Source organism: Bombus flavifrons, chromosome 1 (assembly GCF_040668555.2).
Source record: "Bombus flavifrons isolate JBK064 chromosome 1, iyBomFlav1_principal, whole genome shotgun sequence".
NCBI classification, from domain to species: Eukaryota; Metazoa; Arthropoda; class Insecta; order Hymenoptera; family Apidae; genus Bombus; species Bombus flavifrons.
This window is the reverse complement of record NC_138442.1, coordinates 11,699,920-11,718,608: the sequence shown is the minus strand read 5'-3', so window position 1 is coordinate 11,718,608 and position 18,689 is coordinate 11,699,920. Positions and strand designations below refer to the sequence as shown.

The following is an 18,689-nucleotide window of genomic DNA, read 5'->3' as shown; positions in this document are numbered from 1 at the left end:
CGTCTTTACAAAATATTATATTCCAACATGGTATCAAACAAATCATGTTGTATTTAATAAGATAAAATAACGCGTACAGCTGGCAGGTTATAAATCAGCTTTTTCAATAATCATAATGAGATGAATCATTTTTGTTTTACACGAACGGTATGCAACATTTCCGGGCGTTACAAGATTACAAACATCGTATCCATGAAATGCAATCGAGAAATTGGTTCACACATTGTTACGGGTTCCGCGTCCCGATTGTTTTTGAATACAGACGCGAGATCGCGTTTGCATGATTTTAAATTGCGGTTTATTTGTTTTATTGCCATAACAATTTCGTATGCCGTGAAATTGAATGTAGTATTGGGTATCAAGATTACATTTTCGTTAATACGTGCGCTCGTGTATGACATCCGATTATGTTTCAACTTAACTTTAGAACACGAATTTGTGCATTTTCAACAAGGAAATCGTATCTAAACATCAAGCCAGGTTTAGGACCATGTTTGATTATACAGCAAAAGCAGACAGTAGACTGTCATTAACTCCTAAAATAATCAAAAGTATCCATCGTAATTAACCCATCGACCACCCTGAAGTTATATCTAACAAAGTCATTTTCTCATATCCCTTGCCAATTTTTATTATCCAATCAGGATCAATTTTTTCTTTCTCCCACTACGTGCAATTGTAATGCAACACTAACATAAGCCAGATTATAATCCAGCTACTCTGTGCGTGAACATCACATCGCTATGTAAGTAAAACATTCTCAAATCGTTACAAAAATAGTCGACCAGTACTCCACATAGTTTCATCGAGAAAGACGCGATATACATGTATATCACGCGAGTCCAGCAGAGCAGGAATCAACTTTTCTCCAGAACATCGGGCTGGGAGAGGGACATTTATTTTTTCATCAAAACGGAGCAAAACAGAAGGATCGTATGCGTCAAACGTGAAACACGATTCGCGCGAATGCGAATGCAGTCGACAGCGACTGGTGGCGGAAATAGAAGAGGGAAAAATGACACGGTCGCTTTGTGAGCCGGTGATATTTTCTGATTTAAAGTAACGAGCGAAAACCGTATCAAGGTATCGAATTTCCATGAAGGAGTTTCGTCGGTCGATCTGCCTGGGGCTTCGGTATTATTCCGCGGCGAGCGAAGCGTAGAAAGACGCAGCCGATAACGAAAATCTATTTGGTTGCTTCCGCGTTCCGCGAGAAGCGTGTGAACACGACCTCAAGCTTCGTACATGGTCGCGTACGTGCATCCTTACTCTACTGTGTTCGTGCGTATCTCACGCCTAGCGCGGCGTATGCACGTACCGCTCGATTTTCAGTTTCGATTCATCGGGACCGAGGCGAGTATCGAACCTACGTATCGAACATTCCGCGCTTCTTTTTATTCCCCTTCCGGTCCCCTGTGAAACCGTGAGCAACCGAGACGAAATTCTCGTTAGCGATAACGTGAAATTCTATTTGCAATCATCGGTGACGCGGCGTGTCTGCCTTATCGAGTTCCAGCAGAAAGTCTCTCCTCCGCGAGTTCTTCAACTCGGGATCTTTCTCCCTTCCGTGCATATTTTCGCGAGAAAGCGTTGCGTTTTCTCAGCCAGCCCACCTTCGCTCGTCGTTTCTCGTAAATTCGCGTGCACGTTGGAAATCGGATTTAAAGCGAACCCGATTTTATCGGGATTTCGTTTCGTTCGAGAAGTTTGTCTGTTAAATGTTGGATCGGAATCAACGTTTACCGGCCGCGAAGGTAAGCCGGTAAAAGCGTTATCGTCCCGCCCCCCTCCCTCTTTTCTACGACGATTAAGGTTTCTTTCTAAAGGTTGCAAAGTTTTCGGAACAAAGTGATACGATCTTCTCTTGGTGAATCACCGCACGTAGAGTACAATGTGCTTTTTGTTTCTTTAGTTTCTACTCTTTTCGTTGTACTCTTGATACGAATGCTCGTTTAATGTACAACAGATCTCCATTTATCTAAACTCCAATTATTGGAATTTTAGTTAATGCCCGTTTAACTGAGCATTACTAAATGGAAACTTTCGTTAGTTGAATTTACTTATCCGAACGCGAACTGCTATTAAGTAGACGAAAAATAATAGGTAGAGAGGAAAATTGGTAAACTTCTTAATAGGAATTCGTATAATTCATATAATTATGAGCACCATTTATCTGAACATATCGGGAGACAAACAGTTTATATTGTATTTATAATTGGATTTCATTTAATAGTAAAAGTTCGCCAATTTTCTTCTCCGCCTATTATTTTTATTGTTACTCGGATAAACAGAGTTCTGCCGTAAACGAAACCGCTAGAAACCGTTGCTATTTTCGTAGACGGTTGTAGCGTGCCATCGCTAGAACAAAGAATCTCGTCTGACGTCGTTACTGACCTAGCACGACCATCCTCTGTCCTGGTCTTACTCTCGTGGAAAACTTTGCTCATCGGGATTGAATTTAGGTTTTGCACGATAGCGGAGAGTTTAAGTCGGTACAACGAGTCCGAAGTTGTTGCAGTAGGTTGTTGTCTCGCAAAAGGTGAATCACGTATCTCTCGGCGACGTATGGGCGTCGTACGACGAAAGAGTTTCCGGTCGAGTCACAGGGATGACTTTTGCGGATTGTCGTTTCTGATATATGACGAGCCGAAACTTTGTCCCCGCTTTAGTTTACAGAAGCTTTCATTATGCATGTGCGCCGTCGAAGAGCTCTGTGCCGCGGCAATTTCACTTCGCAAACACTGGTAAATCTCGAATGGAATATTCGATGCGCCCTAGACGGCTGAATTTCATTTTTCCTTAATGGAGTTCGCTATACTATACCACGCTGTCACTGTACCTTCGGTATTTGCATGCTTAAAGGGGTACCGATAAGGGTTTGTTGTCAGAAATTCTCGATTGTCATCCGGAAATTTATTATTATGGACGAAGGATATACTTTACCATTTAAAAGCATCCAAACGTTCGTTTATTTTCGGCAAGAGATATCTTGATTAAAAAATGACGAATAAATCGAACACCAATCATTTTATTCTTCACAATATTACATAGAATATTATTATGAGGCGATTCATTTTTAAATGTTAATATACAATAATAAAACTTTTAAGCGATAAAACGTTTGTAATTGCCAAGCTTCGTGGAAGCATTTTGTTGCTTGACAAACTCGTGAATACAGCGATGGTATCTCAATAGTAAACGTGTGCACCAGTGTATGTACTAAAATATATTGCTGCTATACTTTCTAATAAGTAACATAAATCTATAGTCTACTGATTCCATAGAAGAGTAACGAGGGCTTCTTCTAATTATCGATTTATAGACAATTTACTTCAATTTGCTACAAGTCGACCAACTTATCCTAACTAGTAATTCGTACGTTGAATTGGTCGAATTGGCCAAATCCGGACAAATTGATCAAAGTCTCTGGATGCTTACGCAACGACACTTCGTGACATCTCTTTTGTCTATTAAAGTTAGGGTTATCGAAATATTATCGATCGTGTCGAAAGTAACGTTAGACATTGCAGGTATCGAAAGGTTTCGGCTTGATGCTCGAAGGATGACTTCGTAACTTTATCGTTTGCCAGGTTATTGAATACTTCCGACGTGCTGTATAACGCGAGTATTTAATTACGATATTATTTTCATTTATTAAATTCGTCCTAACGCAACGTTCCATCATGCATGCGTATCTCGTTCGAAACCTGCATAACTCGTACAAAAGCCGTCACAATCTTTGTCCCAACGAATTTAGATACACAAAGGTGTTTCACGGATGGGGAACGTTTTATTTCAGACAACGAAAGCCGCTCGCCGAAAAACACAATTTACCTTTTATTTTCTACGCGGAATGTCCGCCATTGTCGCCGCTGAGATTTCCTTTTTTGCCGAAATTTTTTTTTTGTTCCCATTCCTCCATTTTTTTAACATATCGATGTTTCACGTGCCCTTTACAGTCGCGAAATATTCTGGGGAAAACGAAATCCTCGACAACGAACGCCGGTGGAGGCTTTATAACCGATATCGGGCTGAATCGCGCCCGATTCAAAAGTATAAGTTTCCAACGACGAGTTTCAACGTGTATCAAGCCGAAACAAAATTAAAAAAAAAAAAAGGAAAAAAAAAGGAAAAGGAGAGAAAGAAACAAGGGAACGTGCTTAACAAGGCCTGCCAGACAGATATTCACGGAGGATAGTCGTTGGACACAGTCGACGATGTATTTCGTCGACTGTCCACCGTTGAAATATGCTCAGCCACGCAGTTTCAATCGTTCCATAGCGATTTCGCGTAGCTTTTGCCGAAAAGTTTCCGCGTTTCCGCGGATATGCTGACTCCCTTTGTTTTCCATCCTCCTTCCATCCTCTGTTCGAAACTGGAACATTCGAAGCATCGATTAAACTACGATTATTCAACAACGTACCAGGTGTGAAAGTTTTTTGATAATTTATTTAAATCGGTCGCGATAAATTATCGCAGCCGCGGTTACCCTTCTTGTCTCTCATTGTTTCTGTTCGTGTAGACGTTTTCATTATCGCACTAAACTGTCGTCGCGTGTACGCTTTATTCTCGTGATCAGATGTCGTAGATTTAAGGATTTGGAATATCAACTTATCATAGAACGGTGTTCATTGTAGTACTTATGTTGGAGTTAGATTTCTGTAAAGATTTTTGCAGTTCTAAAATATAATTTTCATGCTAGATAGAAACAGTAAAACTTTGTTTATATATACCGCGTTTCAAAACTGCAACATCGTAATAAAATTTTTAATCGCTATACGAGTGCGAGGTACAAAAGATAAGAAGACTTCTGATTCTTCGATACCTGAAACGCCAGATTTCTCTATCGTAATGTTCTTCTTAAATGCGCATACAGTGTAAAAATGATCTGCTGTTATTTTAAATGGTATAGAGACTGACTGATATGCTACAATCCAAATAACGTTACATCGTTACGTCAGAGTTTCACAAGGGTTAAGCGCGATACAGCAGACACGGGGAAATTGTAGTTGCCCCGGACGTGATTTTGTTTCTTGACGGTGTTTGCTCAGTGCTGCGTGATGTTTCCTCTTCCACAGAAGATTAGTTGATCTTATGCTAACGGTTGTTTGCAGTGCAAAATTCAGGCTTGTCACTACCGCGATGAAACTTGACCGCATTCCATGTTTGCGCACATGAGTAAACTGAATTGTACGTATGAAAATGAAGTTAAACATGTAGTACGCTTGTTCCGCACATTTTATACCCATTATCATATAGTTAGTCTCTAATCCTTCATCTCTGAGAGAAATCTGTGTTTCCGTTTCTTTATTACAATCTAAAACCTGTAGAAGCTGTAAGCACTTGCAATTGAAAAAGACTCTTAACAAATAAATAATATGAGCCTTTCAGAAACTGCAACGACTGCCACATTAATAACGAACTTTTCAAAAAATGAAATTATCAACTTGCATAAGTTTGTTTATTGCAAAATATTATAAATAAGCGTAAATTCCACGGAAATTCTTAAAAGATTGTACATTCAACACACCTTTTTTTACTCTTTAATTTATGGGGTTAGTCGATATTGCTTCTCAATGGTTTATATATCAAGTAAAATGGTAACATTAAATTAACTTGCACGAAACGTTATTTTCAAGAGTTTGAGGAAATATCTGTCTATGAAGATAAAAAAAAAAAAAAAAAAAGACGAACGCTTGAAATTATGGATTAAAACGAATAAAGCCTGATTTCAATTTCACATTCCAGACGTTCGCAATTTATCTATCGGTCGAACGGAGAATAAATTGCAAATTAAATTCCAGGTCTCTCGGTGCCCTAATTCCCCGCTTACGTTCAATTTACCACTATGTATGTTGTATCTTGGGGTTCCATCCGTGCGTCCGATAAATTTGCCATCAAACGAACGCGACGTTCACGACAAGACCCCAGTCCATCGAAACACGCGACGTCACATCTAGCCGTGCACGAAAGTTCATACGTGGCCCGCATCGAGAACCGATGGAGTCGACAGGTCGAACTCGTGGCATCGAAGTAACGAAAATGGGATCGCCCCATTTGCAGATTGAGTTTGACTTGTGGAGGCTCTCCTGGGGGGATCGAGCCGGATGCGTCCCGGCTCCTTCCATCTGTAACTGACGCCAAGGATACGCGAGAAGGACGAAGATAAGGTGATATGGTATTATAAATGTATAAGTCGTCGCTTTTTCATCCGGTTTATCGTGCTTAACGGCGGACTTTGAAAAAGGATCCACGAACGACCCCGCGTGGCTGGTGCTGCCCTCACAGGCCGATGTCGTGCGGAAGCTTAAAGAGCTGGGGGTCGTGACGGTAGAAAAATCGCTCCATTTCCGCCTAATAGATTCGGCAGCAAGGTCTAATTCTGGAACGAGCCCTTATGTAGGATAAGTCTGGTGTAAATTGAAGCGACCCCTTGAAAAAGTTCCTTGAGTAATCTGTACGACGATTGCGGTCTTTGATCCTGCTGGGACTATATCCCAGTCCTCTTAAATAAAGTAGATGTTGATAACTAAGTTGCTAAAGAAAATAAGAATTCGAGTGAAAGATAAATGAAATCGTTATGTTAACTATTAATTAAATTGTAACTTGAATATTTGAGGTTCATCACGGACCTATTCGTGTTTAGCGAAGAAGCAACGATATCATCCTGAGAACTTTATTTCGAAGCTTTTCTTATTTGCCCTTCTCGATAGGTTAAAACGGTTTCATAACTCTGGCCGGATGTCATGGATGGCCGTGATTGACGCCTTGCGAATTTTCAAGACGATTTACTAAAAGAGCACGGACCAAAAGAGACGGAAACTAGAAAGAGAAAGAGAGGAAGAAGGGTGGAGTATGAGAAGGAACGGTTCTATTTATTGACAAGTGCTCCGTATCGAGATCCAGGGATCGCTTCGAAATGGAAGCAGAATCAATCCGTGACGTTCCATCGAGCATCGCTGTCATTCAGTATAAGCTTTAATATCGACGGTTCTGGTATGACTGCAGCTTTTTCCTCCCTCGTTCTTCCAGCTCAGACCACGCTGCTTTTCCATCTCCATCTCCCTACTGGTACGTGTACGTACGTACCTCTATGTACTCATTCATGCATACACACATGTACACACGTACGTATGCAAGATTGTATGACGCGCGCACGCGACCGTGTACGGGAATAGAAAAAAAAAAGAGGCTCGATCGAGCTCGCGTAAAATCGCACCGGGGCAGCCGGAATTTTCACGGATCATTTGGCTGATGGCATATTCGGCGGCAGCATTCCCGGCATATTCGATAACCGTTCCCGCAAGCTTCGCAAGCCCGGGAGCAGCAACCAACGAGGGACAGGTGTGCGCGCGAGCGTGAAAGAACGCGCTGCCTCCCCGCTATATATTCGCTTGTTCTCCCGCTTCCCATTGGCACGCCATAACCCGCCGCTTCCCTATAAATCCGTGTCGCCGTTCTCCCATCCCCGCGTGCCCCCTTTTCACGATAGTCCATCGAAAATATTCGATCGACCGAGCAAACTGCGGAGAGACTCGTTGACCTGCGAAACAAGTCGCGCGAGCGAGATTGGAAAAGTTAGGAGGACACGTCTTTGACTCCGGCTGGTAATAGGGATTTCTTTCAGAAGGGACTTTCGGCTAAGTTCCTCGCGAAAGAAGCGTGTCAGCAGGTTTTGGACTGGATAAAGCTCGCACGCTCTAAAACTGCAAGGAATTATTTGTCCACTCGGCGAAGACGAAGGGAAGCAACACGTGGTACTCTTCCTCGGCTGTTTCGCCACGTGTCGTTGCGTATGCAATAAATCAGCCAGCGAACTGAGCAAGTGCTGTTACTAGATACTACAAGAGTTGATTGTGGTTCTAGGTGTTTCTGGTTGTTTGAGACGTCTAGTTAACTGTGTAGTCGAGGATAATTGTTTAGTTCGAAGGATATTAGATTGTTGGCGTTTGTGTTTGTTTGTGGAATTCTTGGAAGTATTGTTAGAAACAGGCATTGTTGCTGTGTGAACAAGTACTATATACTTTGCTATACTAAATACAAATATAGAAAATCACGCAATACGAATGTCAAGATTTGTTGAAAGAGCTTGACGAATATAATAAAAATAAGATTGAGTAGCGACAGATATGAATAAGGGAAATCTTTGATTTAATATGTTTCGTGTAATTGATGAGTTTCCTCAGCATAATATTAAATATATAGCTCTTTTTATAGTTTAACATTGGAAACGGGATAATTCTTAAATTCGTTAAGAATCGTTCTTCTTGCAGAGTGTATATCTGACGAAACGAACTGCCAGAAATTTTAATCAGTCAGTTAATGAAAATGTACTGTGATAGCCAGAAATAACATTTGTATTTGCAACGTCTGCGCAGCATTTTATCCAAAGATTTATATCAGTGCACCTTGTTTAATTTAGCTTATATAATTATCAGAGTTAAAATCACAGATACATAATTACTTCCAAAGCACTACAGCTCTTACGTTTTGATACGTTTCAGAACCACTGCCTGTATAACTTGCCGTTAAAAAATGTTCCCTCGAGACAGAATTAATTACAAGAAGTTGAATTTCCAACAAATCAGTGAAAAATTACCCTTCGATATTTGTTCGAACGGTGAAATACAAGCGGCCAGTTACCATTCACCGAATGTTAAGCTGAAAATCCGAGCGAAGAGGGGCAATATTTATAATTCTCGTCGAGAAAACGGCCATTAAGAGATTAAATTACCTCTCTGCCTCGAAAATTTCTACAATATCGAATCACTCGTTTCCAATCTCCTCCATCTGTGATCCATTCAATCTTCTTCCTTCATCCTTATTCTCCTCCTTTTTTCCATTTCTATCAGCGGTCCCTTATTTTCTGATACTGGTTTCGTACACTTTTTAAATACATCTCTGAACATATACATACACATATAAAACGTTTCTGAATTTCATTAGCAACGTCCTGATTATATTGGTAGAACTTGAAAACAATCTGAAAATCTATATAGAAGTTGCGAGAGATTTACTGTAAACATATTTAATAGAAAATAAGTACACATAGCGAGTGTTAAAGATGGACCCACTTAATATCGAGGCTTATCAATATAATGTTTAAATACTTTTGTATTTTTACTAAATATCCTGTACATTTTGCCATTTATAGATCTACCAATCGAACTTTACCAATATAATCATGGTGAAACATATCTCAGTCTCAGCCTCATTACGATTGTAATAATATTTCAAAATGTTCTGTATAACGCATAATATATCGATGAAAGCTTTCTCCAAGCGCTCAAATATTTGTATGAACCATTGTATGATCCAGCGTATATTCCGGGCATCGGGCCCGAGCTTGTTAGCCGAAAATGCATACTTTTCAGCGTCACACGAGTGGCTGTTCGTCTTCCGGAGTACACCGAGCACTGTAATAGTCGCTCATTTCGCGTCTAATTAGAGAGAACGTTAGTTCTCGTCGAAACATTACCGCTATACCGTGCAATGTTCTTAGTTTCACTCGAGTACGAGTCTAAGGGGTTTTCATGAATCCGGGAGTGGACCGGGTCGCGTTGACTGCTGCTATCACCGAGATTGCCGTATTATAGAAAAATTTAATTAAATTCGACGTTCGTCGAACGCGCCAGCAGAATCACAGACGAAAGCTAGATGCCGTCATCGCAGCGAACGATGGAAGCTCACGTACGCGGGCAGATAATAAAAGGAATCGAGCGGCCTGCGAACGTGGCTCGAATATCGTTCGCCGTTCAGGGACTAAGTCGTCGAAAGTGACCGCGCCGTAAATTCTTTTCGCTTACACATCGGTGATCGTATTGATTTACGGACGACACCAGCGCTCGACAAGGCAACTTTGTAATTCGATTACTATATATATACGGCTTGCACATTCGGTCGTTCATTATTCGGGATGTATCGTCGCGAATTGACAGTACGAGGGTTTAATCCCTCCGTCGACTGGAAAAATTCATCAGGGACGTAGCTCGAGTATAGAATGTTGAATAATAGAAGTTAATTTTTCACGGAAGTCTGTACCGTGTACCTCGTATGGGAATAGAACCTTATCTCCTTGAAATCAACACGATTACTTAATCAAATATTACTGTTTCTTGAAAACTAGCACGAATGTCTGCAGTTTCTAAAGATAAATTACATACCTTAGCCGTTACCATGCCAACTACTTTACGAAGTGAAAAGAAGAAGATGGAAAGAGAAAAAGGACGAAGCTACCTCGGGTGTTAGTTTTACAGACACGATCGTGATGGCTCATTTTCGAATAACAAACGTAGCCAGGACTCAAGGTTGGCGAGACGAGGATGGTGTTCGGTGTGGCGTGTGGCGGTAACGATCGCAGGTCATTAGCAATGCTAATGCACCTTTCGACTGATGAGGCAGCGTAATGCCTCTCTGGTCGGCCGAGCTTCCACTCGGGCGCATTTCTCAGCGAGGCTACTTTGGAGTGGCCGAGCTATAAGGCTGCTTGGCTTGCTCGGTCGGTTGGTCTCCCTGGCTGCTACCGTAAATTTCCTCGGGACTATTGGCTTCCTATTAGGATCGAACTCCGTAACTATCTTCCAAGAAATTAGAATACTCCGATAGCGGTATTCCATGTAAAACAGCAAAGGGTTAGGCTTCTAATTACGAAGCTGAATTATTTTGTTTCGATTCGATGCATTTTGAGGATGACAGCACGGCACGTTTGTTTGAGAGATTTTCATCGACTGATCTAGTTCCTGCTTGATTCTACCTTTGATATTTTGGAAACTCTTTGTTGATAGAGTTTTGGCAGCGTATGTAGATACAGTCGTAGGATAGACGTTGACATCAATTTTATATTATGTTAGTGATTGACGCTCAGAGTCTACGTCGATGCAAATATTTTCAAATCTCACTTGGTCTCGACGTGTCCCATTTCTTCTTCTCGTCGTTCAATGTTATATAAAGAGTTCAATAAAAGTGTGACATAAGTGAATTTTTGTCCAGAAATAAGATAAAATATACAAGAAACGAGACACATTGGTGACATACACACGTGTTCATTCGTGACATTCATACATTCGTGACAGAATGAATTATACATAAAATGTATAATTCTTTTAGGAATCTTCAACTTTTCTAACTTAACTATTCGCAATCTTCAGCTTTTTTGGTAAACAATTTTTACATAATGTCACATTCACGCCAACGCATACAAGTATCCGCAAATAAAATTGATGTTGAGGCAAAATCAGCAAGAGTTTGAAGGGTTAGTCCGAATATTAAAATATAACTATGCGCAGTTTCGTCACTTTTACCAGTCCTCTGCGTCCCTCTTATTAACCAATTTAAAATACGACAATCTTTAACCAACAACAAAGATTCGTGTGTTCAGAGAAGATATACCTATTGTACTATGATCGATCTAACTCACATTCTTTTCTGTATTCGTTTTATTTGTCATCTTTACGCACAGAATTTTACTATTACTCAGAAGAATTTCATCTATCTTTGGAACCTAAGAGGGAAGGTTTCCAGTCCGATGAAGTTGTTACAGTCGCTGTTTATGGTCTCCTGTAGAATTTTATGATTAAAGGTACGAGAACCCTTACGTATCTTTAACTACCGCATTTCGAACTTCTTTTACGCGTTTCCTGTTCCCTAAACGAGGCAAGTGCAGCGTTTTTCTGGTGGACGAATTTGTTCTGGTTTCAAGAACGAACATAAGAGAAGTCCTCGCGATTCCTCGAGCGTCGTTCTCTTTCATTTTGTTACGGCCGACACTGCAGTGCATCTGGCCACGTTGATGACGCTATTAACGAAAGAAACTGTTATCGCTATCATGCTACGTACTCGGCCATGATTCGATTACGTAAACGCGGCGGAACGCACGCTTCTTGGGAGGCGACCACAATCTTCATTGAAACGTCATGGTTAACATTTTGCCTTTGCGAAAGCTGTAAACCACTCAGAAGGGAATTAAAGTAATTTCGGTTAGGAACATCGTGTGATTTTAAAGGAAGAAAGAAAACTTACCAAGACTAAGTGTCGGATTTCTGCAAAAGCCCGAATGTTTTCAAAACCGTTTGCAGATACTGATTTATGATTTTGAATTTCGAAAATTGAATTTTGAAATAATGAAATTCAATTTTACAAGAGCTACTTGTGTAATGTACTCGTGAAATCAAAGATATTCAACAAGTGTGATATTCGATACTTGTAAAGTATTTATATTCGAAGGATCTTTTTTATCAGATTGTATACTTGATTTCATAGTATCGATATGAAAGTACTAGTAAATGACACGAAATTTAATAAACTTCGATCTAATCGACTAGTATATACCTAAATATTAGAAGAAATACAACGACATGGCTGTAATTTTTGTAACCACTGTACATACGTACATTCCGTATTATTTATACGACGACTTCAAAATGCAAAACAATGTTAATTGTTTTGTCATAGCGTTACAACCAACAGATACCACAAGTTACTTCCTGACGGAAGTAAGACATTGTCTAATAACTTCAAGACATACTAAATTAAAGTATAAATTTACGAACTGTCTGCAAACTTACTCGGGAACTTCCAAAACATTGTATAATCCTTATTAACATTCTAAAATATCATTACGCGTCTCAACCACGCGATGTCGTGCCATCAAAGTATATTTCAACGTCAGACATCCATGTAAAAAAATTATACGCATTGGGAACCAGGTTCGACCAACTTTCAAATATTGTCAAGAGAAAAAGGAATAGAAATTTGGCGGTGGGCATCGGTAGCCAGACGTTCTCTCGTCGTTGTCGAAATTTTCAGCGATCTCTGTGCGGCGGTTAATTTCCTTGCTGACGTAATTAGCCCGCAGGAACGACAGACAATTAGCGACCTCGAGGCGATCGTGGAATCAGTCGGTTGAAGGAGAGGTCGGGGATAACTTTATTCGAACGAAATCCTGGTCGAGGCTGCAGCGTTGCGGGGAATTTCAGCGGTGTGACTAGCTAGGTCTGCGGATAGGATAGACGAAAATGGGCTGAGAAGAGAGAGAGACACGAGGGATAGAAGGAAGGGGAGGAAGAGGGACGAAGCCAGGACATTGTTAACAGCATTGCTGCCTAATTAACCGCAAACGCTTTCAGTGGGTTTCGCCTGGTCTATTGTTTACATGCGGGCATGCCGCCTGTATGATAGTGCTCGACGACCGAACCAGCTGAAATATTTCCATGAAGATTCTCCAGCCGCTTTGTGCCGTACATGCATGGCGTCTATCTGGATCGGGACGTGGATCGTATAGGATACACCGAAAGTAACGTCCACTTGTGGGAAATTCCATGCTTTTCCAGTGAAATCGAGCCTGGACTCTCGATACACCCGCAGCACGATTTCGCTCGCGGCGGATCTTTTGTCGGTGAAAATCTTCTTTGCTTTGACGATCACGATGAAGTTTTCTCTTCCTTTCTGTGGATAAGAGGATCGCTGTTACTGGTTGTATAGGGAGATGATCGTAAATAGGGGAATAAATGGATGTATCAGAGGTTGTGGAGTTGTTAATGGTTATAAGATGGAGAGCCGATTATCTTTTTACTTGAAAATATGGTATCATAATATGACATTCGATAAAAAGTAACGAAAGTTTGGCAGGTTTTAATCGAGATAAGTTATCTTGTCATCGATAAGATGAAGTAAGCACTTGATCTTCTTTCAGGTATTTGATGTGTTTGAATAAGTGCTTGTAGTTAAGCTTGAAATGTACATACGTCTGATCCATGGTCGCAACAAAATCTTTAATATAAAACATACCGAAATGAAAAATAACATAAGTTGTAAAAATTCTGATCGTTCGACATTTACTACAAACCCTAGTATAACTGAAATAATCCAAATCGTCTAACCTGTTTTAACACATTCCACTTGTTAAAGTACACCTCACTCGTACGAGAGATCTTAACGAAAATTTTAATGTAACGCAGTGCAGAATACGTAAATTCAACAAATCCCAGTCCAACATTTAACCCAAATGTCATCGTCATCAAAATAATCCAAAATATCCAACCAGCCTTCTAACTCGACTGTCAAACTATCCCATTAATCGGAACGATAGATCGCAACGAAATAATAGATTAATTACCAGTAGCAGTTCCGGGTTGAGCTCGGATCGGAACAAAGTATCGCGGCCTGTCAGAGGCAGGGTTTGCCCGCGGCGAGCCAGTGGGTCAGCTTTCATTAATTTTAATTGACGAGGGGAATCCGCGCAATATCGGGGGAAAAAGTTGGCCGGCCTCACCAACCGGTAGAGGCGAGGGTTTCATTTCAAGACGATTACCGGGCTAACGAGCTTTGAAAATCAAGGAAATTGTATCGCGGCCTAGGAAGTGCAGCCGATGAAGTCCAACGGTCGAGCTGTTTAGCAGCGAGCCACCGCCTCGCGAGCGATAATGAGCCACTCGGATTGAGCCGCGGTTCGCTCGCCCAATATCCTTAATTCCGAAAGCTCGTTGCGCGGGGCAAGTAGAGCTTAAAATTAAACTCTGCCGGCTAACTTTCTTATCGCCCGATGAATCTCTGGCCCGTATATAATGCGATCTTGTTATCGGCCGCGGCAGTATTTTTAGCTGGGAGCACGCGTGGAAAGTCGGCCGAGGTGTCTGCTCAGCAAGTGGACTGAACGTGAAGTCACGTATCCCGTATGGATCGGGGCCACGTTCTTCCAGGCTCTCGCTGAATTAAAAACTCGTTTCGTGCTAGAAATTATGGGTCTCGTTTCACGGAATGTCCATGATTGTGTATGACCTAGGAAACGTTTGGTTGGTTCTTAGGAGGAATATATTAGAACGTATCTCCGTTGGAAGATTATCGTGCGAGGGATTTGTTTGTTGGATAAGAAAATGCTTTCCCTCGTGGATCGTTCAAGTTACGAGCATCCAGATTTCGATACGGACGAGATAAATTGTTTCGGCTCGTAAATCATTGCTTCGAGTATGAAGATACCCGTGAATCGAGCCGAGAATTTTAGGCTTTCGTGTTACATAGTTGCTACGATGTAAGGCATCCGGGAGAAGTCGTATACGGTAGGAATTATATTCTGATGTTTCACCAATATTGTAGTTCGCTTCTCCAGATATTTTGTAGGATAGTTGAGTTGTATATAGCTTTTTGACTCGTAAAGCGATAAACGTGGAAGAATGATAATTATATTGAAATATCTTTAAAAATTTCTTTCTCTAATCTATTTTTTTTTTATTTGATGCAACCATTCCCAAACGACATTTAATCTTTCGAAATTCACATAACATTTTGGTTTTGTTCACATGACAATTTTAAATATTCGGTTCAAATACTCCTCTGTTACACCGTTAACTTTTCTAGGTCAAGTATTGATCATTCGCACTTCCATCGCTTGATAAAATCCTGTCACGTTTACAAAGTCAGTGCATCGTGCAATTCTTAAAGAAGCTATATGATATCTGAAGATATAATTTCAATGCGAAATTGTAACAATACGAATCAAGTATTCTCGAAGTACTTTTTAATAAATTGAGTCTGTTCATTCCGTCGAATCTACGCAGATATAGGGATTGAAGCGTGGATAATAACGGCGTTCTATCGTCGACGAAGTGGCCTGGAATCGAAACTGCTTTGTCGTTATTCTCCTCGTCGATGTTGTACATAAATGGGTCAGAAACGTGCGCGATGATTAAACGTCGATTGCTTTCCCACCTTGTACCACTGTCTATCTCGCCCTCTCACTATTTTCTTCTCTCTCTCTCTCTCTCTCTCTCTCTTATCTTCCACGTCTCCTGACACCAACGTTGAAAGCCATTATCTCGAAATGCGGATCGACACTCATAAATGATTATAAATAACTCAAAATCGATAGTGAAAAAAGATCCCCAGTTAAACGATTGCTCGTAAATCAATCCACACGCCATTAATTTATACGGGTACATCGGTCGATCGTTGTGTGGAATCACGCTCGCCAAAAAAAAAATACAGGTAAAGGCAATGAGTGAGCAAGAAAGAGAGAGAATGAGAGAGGAAGGAGGAAGAGAGAGAGGGGGAGAGGAAAAAGCAACCATTAATTATTCTACTACGCGTATCGAAATACTGAGGGTTGGAAAATAATGTTTTTCCCCCTTGGCTGGTGGGAAAGAAAATTTGCTGCACACCCCCAAGTTAAATACAACCTTCATTGCTTATTCATACGAAACAAGGGAGCGGTATCTCCAGCTACCGAAGGAAACACGAAAAGATTCGGCGTTTTTGCACGAGTGTCTCTCGCAGATCCCGTGATACCCACGTAAACGTAGAGTATGCTCTTTGCACGAGAATATTCCCGTGGCGGAGCCGTCGTAATAATTCTTGTCGTAATTCCTCGGTTTCCCAGGCTGAGACAAGACAAGGGCGGCGGCGCCTGGTGCCCGAAAAATATGGTCACGAAGGAGGGCAAGGAGTACCTCGAGGTGAATCTGCACAGTCCGCGTATACTGACGTCCACCAGGACCCAGGGCAGGTTCGGGAACGGCCACGGGGTCGAGTACACCGAAGAGTACTTCGTCGAATATTGGCGACCAGGGTTCAACAAGTGGGTGCGATGGAGAAATCGACGTGGCATGGAGGTACGTACACACACCTTCTGGCTGCTCGCTGTCGATCGATTCGAAAGCGTCCGGACCTTCTTTTTTACCTTTTTCCTCTTTTTCTGTCGACCTCGCGACCACTCAACTGTCTCTTTTATAGTCGTTAAGAACGCGACGACGTTCGACAACTCCATGGCGCAGCTTTGAATTCATTTAAAAATAGAGTCGATTACGTATTCAGTTGCATTTGCAACGACGTTTCGTCATGCAATCTTTCTAGAATGTTGATTTTAAGCGTATTGATCTGTTGAGATTTATTTGTACGAAAGAAATCGTATAAGAGAGTTCAGGAGAGGTTTCAAACGGTTTTTAAATGATTAAATTGAAGACTTTTGTTAATTTAAAAAGACTCGTCTTTGCGAACGTATAAAGTAACGTATAAAAGCAAGAAGAGATTCAGAAGATATAAAAATAAAAGCACGATTAACTGCGCGTTTGCGTTAAGTGGAGAAAAGGAGAGTGGAAGTAGTAATGGATCGCTTATAGTCAGACGCTAGTCTCGGCCGTTCACGCAGACGCTACATCTTCCGGCAACTTTTAATACGTGCATCATCTGGAATTTATTTTGAGAAAAAAATTATTCATCAACTTTGAAACTACGCTTAAACTTTATAAGCACTGTTACTTAAAATTTGTTCAATGCCCCTCGACTAACTCTTTTAGAAGTGATTAAAGACATTACGTGAGCTGTGGTTTTTCATAAGCTTTACCAAGAAATCACGTTAATCGTAAGTATGTCAAGAACTTATAACGAAGTCATATAGATAGTTTATATTTCTATATTTTAAAGCACAATTTCACGTTTCTTTCTTTCTCTTCGTTTCAATTTCGTTATCAGAGTTACATTAACAGCGGAGCACGAGAGAAGGACATTCAATTTTAAGACTCAACGAATTTTTTCCAAACTCTTCCGACTCTTTCTTCGCCCGCATTTGAAGTTCTTGCAAATATTACTGGGTACTAAAAGTATAAAGATAAAATAAATATTCATTTCATTACTGTTGAGCGTTTAGTCAGTTGATAGCATTAGACACTTCTAAACTTCAGAATAGTCTGGCAACGATTAACTTTGTGATAAATTTGTACTCTGAAATATTTGAACATTTGAGCCGCATCCGATCGACAATTTCGTTGCTATTTCATGCTAAGTTGAACAAATATTATACCTCTTATACAAACTATCGCTATTAAAGACTCAGAAGAAGAAACGTATATCTTCTTCACAGAACCACCAAAACACACACATTCTTTCAAAAATAATTGCTTATCGTTCCTCTACATATTTACGAACCATTACGGATTAAATCATCACGTGCAACCTTGGATTACTTCGCAAAAGCTGACGACTAAATTCGATTTCTTTTTTCTGAAGCGTAGCGAATATTGTAGCCGACAGATTTTTATACGAACGACCAATTATAAAGCAATTTCGCGGCGAGAGGCGGCCGTACCGGCAGAATTAATGCGGTGCCACTCTTTATAATTGCTCTCGTCAAGGAAATCGGATTACAGTTTTAGCCTGGCTCCAGTGGAAAAAGGAAGGGGAGAAGAGGGGGGCTGGGAACAAAGCGGCGCCGTCGCGTAATTCCATTCTTTTGAACGGGAAAATCTGCAAGTATCACGCGGAAGCTTTGCTCTCGATAGGCCCCGAGGCCGTCCACCATTTGTATTCCCAAACGGTCGAGCGACCGCTTCCAACCCCCGTTTCGTTCACGTTGTGTCGTGAACGCGTATCTATAGCGCGTAAACCGGAGCTGCCTGTGTTAGGTCAGTGTAAGCTGCCGTTACAACGGAGCGACGTGTTAATTAACGTCTCTTTAGCATGATAATCTGTACGCGATATCCATTAGCTCGTCAAAATACATCATGCCCGGTAAAGCGATTTACCGGCGTCAATGAAATTACGAGGAACAGGCCTTCTCGTGACGTCGCCTTAAATTACTATTACGCGCGTGTGCACACGCCAATAACGACGATATGTGTATGGATGAGACGGCAGGGAAGCGCAAGGATGGTCAGTCGCGATTATAACGAGGAGCTTGTGCTCGACGACGTGTTGGGAATTGT

The 18,689-nt window shown here is 41.0% G+C and overlaps 1 protein-coding gene across 4 annotated transcripts in view; it reads left to right on the top strand.

The window, feature by feature from the left end:
• Positions 1–18,689, top strand: part of Ddr (discoidin domain-containing receptor 2) — a 214,975-nt gene that overhangs the window by 124,070 nt on the left and 72,216 nt on the right. For all 4 annotated transcript variants that reach the window (XM_069122175.1, XM_069122149.1, XM_069122157.1 and 1 more), the window contains one exon: positions 16,370–16,601. In XM_069122175.1, the coding sequence (XP_068978276.1) occupies positions 16,370–16,601 (232 nt within the window). The remainder of the gene's footprint in view (positions 1–16,369; positions 16,602–18,689) is intronic.